A 7,962-nucleotide genomic window follows, 5' to 3' on the forward strand; every position below is an offset into this window, starting at 1 on the left:
GAAAATAAGAAAACTAATTATGGAGGATATTTTTCAATATGATGAAGTTGTTTTATATTTTTTTGTGTGGAATGTATTATTATTATTGAGGATATTTAGGTGTTTTTTTTTAAAAAAATAAGCCGTTTTAAATGGTGTTGTCCGAACTTATTCTAATTTTGATGAAAAATCTTTCCATTAATTAAATATGAATGTTAGTATAAATATGACTAATACCTAATTTTTTAGATTGGATATGAGAAATGTATATTATATATATATATATATATATATAATAAACATTTCTGTTCTGTATTTATTATTGTTTTAAATTACTTAAATATTTTTAATTTTTCATATAACACAAAAGAATTATATTAATTTTTTATTTCTTAATTTCATAATTTATTTATAGTTTTTTTATATGTATATTTAATATATATTGTTTATAATTATTAACCTTTATTTTTATATAATTATTATTTGATAGTCTTATTTAATATTTATATAACTATACTTTTTTATTAATATTTATTAGAAGAAAATATGTATACAATTACAATTGGTCTGATTTGATTTTTATTTTCATAAAAAATTATTTAATTAATATTTTTTTAAAAAAAGAGATAAACGTGGAGATCACAAAAAAAAAATACCGATTAAATACAAGCAGGAAGGAAGATGATTTTTTATTTTGAAGACGGAGATAACAGTGAAATCTGACGCCTAGTAGTTGGCAGCGATCTTCAGAAGAACGAAACGATGTGCATTTTGTCTTCGATTAGATTATTGTTGTTACTATTATTGTGAACTATCGTTTTACTCTGTTAAGAGAGTGTTCTTTGAGGGCTGTAGAAATGGGTAAGTACACACAATATTATTCATTAATGTGATGTGATAGATCCAATTAACTTCCCATATTATATCGTATTTATGTCAGCGGAATCGTCCAAGCGCCACCAATGGCAGTGGGAGAACGCCACCGCCGGCGCTGCTGCTGGATTCGCCACCGTCGCCGTTATGCATCCCCTTGATGTTGTTCGAACTAGGTTCCAAGGTTCTCTCTCTCTTCTCGTATAACTGAAGATTTCTGATCTTTCGCACCTTCCATTCTAAGAAGCTTTGTTTGATTCTGCAGTTAACGATGGTCGAGTCTCGAATCTTCCCGGTTACAAGAACACTGCTCACGCCATTTTCACCATTGCTCGATCCGAGGTTTGTCATTTCTCAATCCACCTACGTCTATGTTTTGACAACTAAGGGGTTCAATTATCAACGTTCTTCTTTAATTGTCAATCGGAGATTCAGTTTTTTCTGTTCAATGGTCATGTATTTTGATCACTATATACATAGGAAGGTTGCCTTAAGTCATTTGTTTGAGCTCATGGCTTTTGCTAGCATATCGTGATTCGTGAAGTATGCTACTTATTATGATTTTCGTATGTCCTTATTCCTTAAGAGAGCAAATTATCTTGATAGAATGGTTGCTGAACCTTCTAGGTATAGAGTTGTTAGAATGTATTGAATTACATTTACTCCCTTCCTAGGTAGTACAGCTGATGTTCAGCACTAATAAATCTGACAAGACGAGTACTTTTAACTCACTCCTTTGAACACTTTCTCTTTTATGGATTGAATTTTATTAGAAATTGCAAAATTATCATTAGATAAGATGCGAGATCCTTAAGATTTTGAAATTTCTAATCATTTTAATTAAGAAAAGACTGTGTTGCAAGTATTTTCATCTGGAAATGTGATAAAGTCAGCACTATGCCAAATTGCATTCTTAATACTTGTATCAAAACTTTAAATGTCATATTAAGTGCAACAGAGGGAGTACGTGCCAAGGTTTCTTGTTGCCCATTTTTGGCCCAACAGGCAAGGGTGATTGTGGGGACGGGGGAATCATGAGTCAGTGTTTTTGGTTGATGAATGGTTGCTTTTGTCATTAGACTTCATCTTTCACCTTGTCCATGGTCTTACTTTCACAAATATTATCACAGTTGCACTTGTGGTTAAGACCAATAGTAAGGCTCAATGTCCTTCCTTCCACATATTATTCATTGGTTAGGTAATGGCAAAATTGCTTTAAGGGAGACACTTTTTGCTTTAAGTACTTTGTGTATGTAATACTATGAATCTGTTACTTATTTTCCATTCTGTATCTTGCAGGGATTAAGAGGCTTATATGCAGGCTTTCTTCCTGGGGTTCTTGGGTCTACCATTTCATGGGGTTTATATTTCTTTTTGTAAGTACTAGTTCCATCAGTGATAATTTGATTGAAGTCAAATTTTATGTTTTATCCTATCATTTTTATATCTGACATCAAGGAGAGAATGATATTATATAGGATGGCGGATTCTTGGATGTTTGAGTCCTAGTGTTTGTGCAAATATGCATTCTCTCGACTTAAACTTTAACTTTTTTCAACAAGTTTGAAAATCTCTCTAGTACTCACTCACCAAATTAGTATGACAATATCTCTTAGTTACAGTTAATACTAGTTTCATTTAACACCAAACAACTTCAAATTCACTGTTCTTCATCCTGCCAAAGGATTATCCTCCCCGTCTTAATTTTTTTACCTGCCAGAATTGAGTGATTAATTATTATCGTTAGTGTTTACTGGTCCATCTGCTTGCTTTCCTAGAAGATCGAAGTCAGTGTACCAAACCTTTTTTTTATATTGCAGCTATGACCAAGCCAAACAAAGATATGCAAGGAACAGGGAGGGGAAGTTGAGCCCAGGTCTTCATCTTGCCTCAGCTGCTGAAGCAGGAGGTTTGGTAAGTGAGAAAAATCCCAATGTTATGAATAGAAAGCCGCATGTATAACTCTAGGTGTGTATGTTGTACAACACTAAATTTTGCCAAGAGATGAAATGTGATACATTGAAGAAATTTGACATATCCAAAGTGAGTGATTCACTTTAGAGGGAAAAAGGAGATGATAAGGCCATTGGTTTGAAAATCAACAATTTAGATTGTGAGATAATACATGTAAATATAATAAAATATGAAATCATTTAAATCTATTCCCTTTCTTTCTCGTTGATGGATATGTTACTTTTCTCCATGTTGAAGATCTCACGTCGATGGGAGATATGACCAAATTATAATATGTATAAGTAAGTGCAAGCCTTACTTTTGGTTTTGTGAAGATGAGTTAGGTTTCAAGCCCACACTTTCTAAGACTCTATAAAGTGAGCCCCTCAATTTACATTCACTTTGGAGGAATCAAAACCACAATGAAGTACTTTAGGTAAACTGTATTTGATGAATTTTCTAATGAAAAGTACTGTTTGAACATGTAACTAATACACTCAAGTTTTCAAATTTCTATCCATTGTGATCTTTGCTTAGCTTTCATAGTTGTATGATTAGGATTCAAAAGCCTGCCAAACACATTGTGGCACATATTTGTGTGGGATGGGATCACAACTGAATCTTAAGTTATTTTGGTTTCCATTGCCTTTAGCCAGGTTTCCTTGTGCACAAATCCTGTCTGGCTTGTAAAAACAAGATTGCAGCTTCAAACTCCACTTCATCAGACACGTCCATACTCTGGGATTTATGGTCAGCTCTCCATCTTAAATTAACTTCATTTTTTAACTTCTTACCTTGGGATTTTAGTTTTTACAGCATTCATATTCTTTGTGCTTTGACTCTAGATGTTAGCTATAATTGCATAGCTTAATTATTATCTTTTACACAAGACTATTCTTAATTTTAGTCACCTTACTCCTAATTGTTCTTGAAATTAATATCTAAAAGTTGAATTTGAGTAGTAGTATTTGACAGAGCATCTATCTCTCTCACCCAAAAGTGGTCTTGGAATCATGATCGATTCTATATCTCTACTATGTGTATTCAATGATTCAATAGTAACTAGTATTAAGCATGCACTTTCATTGTATTTGTTTTATTGCATTGTCTTGTCTTGGATGATATTTATTAAGGTTGAGTTGAGAGAGAGAGAAAGAAGATGAGATTTAGATTTCATGTAAAATGAATTTGTAACCCAAGAGTAACTGACTTCATTATTGATCCTTCCTTTTAGTAACTGTAAGTTACTATTTGCAATGTGATAGTCTCATGATCACTATATATGTTAGCATGTTTTGTCTATTGCAGTTATATTCGTCGATATATGATTTGCTAACTAATTGTGAAATTTTATTTTAAAAAATGCAATATCAGATGCATTTAAGACCATACTGAGGGAAGAAGGATTTAGTGCACTTTACAAAGGGATTGTTCCTGGTCTATTTCTGGTATGTTGCTGGCTCTTGGTCTATTTCTGGTATGTTGCTGGCTCTTGGTTTTTTAATGTCAATCTTGGCACTTAAAAATTTTAGTTGTAAATTAAATATTATGTGTGGTATTGTGCTTAAATAAAGATTAAGGTCTATCTTTTGCAATTTATGATGAACACCACACCTTTGCAAGTAGCCACTATGAACCCTGAATCTCCATTTAACATTATTGTTAAATACCGACTTGATTAGTCGGGCATAATGACCGAAGTATAGGACATGGGGACAATGCTTTCACATCTATGTATGTATGTGTATATATATATATATATATATATGTATATATATATATGTATAATTTACATTGTAAAATCAAATTTTCCAGCTTTACATTTTCATTAATAACAGCCCATACAATAAAATACTAAAATCAGATCTGTCAATAATTAGAACAACTAGTTAAGTCTGTGAAAAGGAACCTGAAAAAAATGTTTGAGCCTTTAATATTTATAAACTAAGTTGATTTTATGATTTCTTTTTACTTTTTTCTTATAGATGTGTTTTGTCACGAAGAGGTATCACCATACACACTTTACTTGTACTCAAACTATGTCCAATAAGTGTTTGAATCAAACTATTTTTTAATTGCAACACAATTGACGAGTGTCTGACACATGTCCAACAAGTATTTATCTGGAAACTGTCAAATGCTAACACTATATTCTAAAGAGGTGTCTGTGCCTCCTACTATTATACAATATTAAAAACACAAGAGATCCTTCCATTAAATTGCTGTTAAGTTATTAAGGATGTGGTTATTGTATGATTGCTACATGATCATTGACTTATCTCAGCAAATGATTTTCCGTATCATCTCCAGCATTCACACATACTCTATGTGAGGACACGATTAAAAATTGCAGTCTGGTGGGAATTATTCAAGTAAAAATCATGAGTGAAATTAGAATACTTCTTTTACCTGTAGTTTCATGGAAACTTTTGATTTGGTATTCTTGAGAGTGCGAGCTATTTTTCTAAAGGTTGTTGAACATTGAAGCTATGAAGAGATTGCTGGGTTGAGGATTTGACAAAGCAATATTGATAATATTCATTAGGGGAGCAAAAGTACAATTAAAATAAAAGGTTACTAAACTCACTTCCAATATTTTTGCCCAATGACATTTAATATATGCTTATTATGTTTAAATATAGTGCCAGTGCCAATGTATTTTAGTGATCACGGTAGATGATCATCACATGACAAACATTCCTTCTGTTACTTAGTGGCAGTAGGGCGAAGGGATCTGTTGTGATGTTACTGACAGTTTAAAAGTTTAAGGTGAGAAGTTGCAACTACCCCAAATTTCAGGTTGTGTATACATTTTATTCTCAAACTTTATTTTAAAATTCTCCTGAATTTGGTGGAATTAAGTGTACACCAAAACCTTCCTTTTCAGAATACAATATCATCATGAAATTTGTTTGAGAAAATATTTTGGGAATCGTTATCCAAAATATGTACAACTTAGAAACATTTAACTAAATGGCTTTTAACTCCCTGAAGGAAATTCTTGTTTTAACCATATGTTGACCATTACTCTAAATTATTTTTTAATTTTTTTCATAAAATCCCTAAATTGTAATAGATAAATTCTTCTTTAAAAAAATTCAGTTCACTACCAGTGATTACATGGTAATAAAAAGTACCTTGCAGAAAATTTGGTTGGAATAGTGTTAAGCTTAATAGTAAAGGAGGAATATGCTTGTCATAAAATCTAATTCGTTGGTTGGATTACATATTTACTTAAATTTGTTAACTCTTTCCTTACCAGGATATTAGTAGTAATAACTAGGTTCCGTACATTCTGAAAACTAATTATATTAAATCTTTAGCTTATGATAACTTTTTGCCGAAGCTTTTTAGTTATATTCTCTAAAGCCATTATTAGGTTGCTACTTTTTCTCTAGGGTGTGGAAGGCCAATTTTAAAATTCCGATGCCTATTTCAACTATATTAAGTATTGACAAAAGTCTCAAAATCATACTTCTGCGTTTTTCATTATGTCTCAACAGGTTTCTCATGGTGCTATTCAGTTCACAGCATATGAGGAACTGCGTAAAATGACTGTTGATTTTAGGAGTAAGAGAAGTACAGTTCATAATCAAAACCCAGATAAATTGCTGGTGAGTTAGAGGACCTTGGATCCATTTAACTCTGGAGTTCACATGCATTGGACTATTTACATTTTTCAAATGATTTTTTTTATGATTGACCTTTTTGATCACTTGCATTGCTCTCTAAGTCGTTCTTTTACAATCATGACTTTAGTTTGGTAGAGCAAAATGATGCATGTCCTGAATCACGACTCAGATGGTTCCTGCACGTGAGTAGGGGATGCCTATAGTTTTGACTTGATTGTGTACTTTTTTGGTCTCACTATATTTTAGCTCATATTAGTTACCTCAGTTAGCTTTTATTCACCATTTTCAAATGATTATGTAGTATTCAGGGACATTTAAATGAGAGAAATGTAGCTTTATGCATATCCTACATTTTATTTGTTTCAAGTTTATAGCTTTATAAGATATGTTCGAGTCTGGTACTCTTAACTTACTTTTTTATCTGATGTTTACAAATGGTTGCAATTGATTTTGAGTTATAAAAAATTAAACATTCTTCTTATCCAACGCTTACAGTTGTAATGTTTTCATATTGTATTATTTTTCCCAGAATTCTGTTGATTATGCTGTTCTTGGAGCAACATCAAAACTTGCTGCGATACTGCTAACCTATCCATTTCAGGTACTACTGTCTGTCCCCTCTTTTGAAGGAGGATTATATCTTATATAGTCCTTGAAATTGATATATCAGTAATTGATGAAGTTGCTTTCTTACGAGGCATTTCACCCCCTTTCTTTCAGGTTATGCGAGCCCGATTACAGGTACTGGAACGTCTTTACGACGAAGATACATTGCATATTTCCATTCTATTAACTGTGCATCACTGCATCTTTCTCTGAGCTGTTCTGAAATTCCTGTCTCTGCAGCAACGACCTAGTGGTGATGGGGTTCCAAGATATAAGGACACTTGGCATGTTGTGAAAGAAACTGCACGGTACTACGCATTAAAACTCACCCAGATTTAGTTTATATCTCTCTATTGACAATTATGGCGAAGAGAAACTTGATCATTTTGATATTGAACTATTTTTCTTGCCATTATATATTTTGTTCTGTTCTTGCAGATTTGAAGGTGTTCGAGGTTATTACAAAGGAATTACCGCAAACCTGTTGAAGAATGCTCCTGCTTCTTCAATAACATTCATTGTGTATGAAAATGTTCTAAAATTGCTTAAACCGACTAGAAGGAATGACTGAGAGTATTTCATTTTCCTTCATGGTTTTTTCCTCTCCTTGATCTTTAACACGATTATCAAAAAAATGATAGATAAAAACAGAACCAAAAATTATATACATAAAAAAGAATTAATAAATAGATATGTTTTTATAGTTTTTACTTTTTAATTCTTTAATAATTGCTTAAAATCAATAATATAGTAAATAATAATAATAATAAGATTTAAGTATAGCTTAAGTTAATTTAGAAAGATTATGGAATATATTTATAAGATTAAGATTTATGAAGTTAAAATCTTGAATTGATTGAGTGAGAAAAACATTATATATATATATATATAAAGTTTTTTAATGAGTAACTCTTCATCT

At 31.8% G+C, this 7,962-nt stretch overlaps 1 protein-coding gene across 2 annotated transcripts; it reads left to right on the forward strand.

Moving 5' to 3' along the window:
• The first annotated feature begins 658 nt into the window (after positions 1–658).
• On the forward strand, positions 659–7,629 carry LOC137808424 (folate transporter 1, chloroplastic-like). Of its 2 annotated transcripts, XM_068609526.1 has the most exons (12): positions 659–840; positions 920–1,036; positions 1,118–1,194; positions 2,152–2,228; positions 2,673–2,766; positions 3,462–3,555; positions 4,180–4,253; positions 6,309–6,419; positions 6,967–7,038; positions 7,158–7,178; positions 7,284–7,351; positions 7,482–7,629. In XM_068609526.1, the coding sequence occupies exons 1-12, from the start codon at positions 837–839 to the stop codon at positions 7,612–7,614; spliced, it is 942 nt and encodes a 313-aa protein (XP_068465627.1). In that variant the 5' UTR covers positions 659–836; the 3' UTR covers positions 7,615–7,629. The 2 variants fall into 2 exon arrangements, with proteins under 2 accessions (XP_068465627.1, XP_068465626.1); XM_068609525.1 differs by lacking the exon at positions 659–840 and having other exon boundaries at positions 913–1,036.
• Positions 7,630–7,962: the final 333 nt, after the last annotated feature.

Source organism: Phaseolus vulgaris, chromosome 3 (genome assembly GCF_000499845.2).
Source record: "Phaseolus vulgaris cultivar G19833 chromosome 3, P. vulgaris v2.0, whole genome shotgun sequence".
In the NCBI taxonomy this organism is placed as follows: domain Eukaryota; kingdom Viridiplantae; phylum Streptophyta; class Magnoliopsida; order Fabales; family Fabaceae; genus Phaseolus; species Phaseolus vulgaris.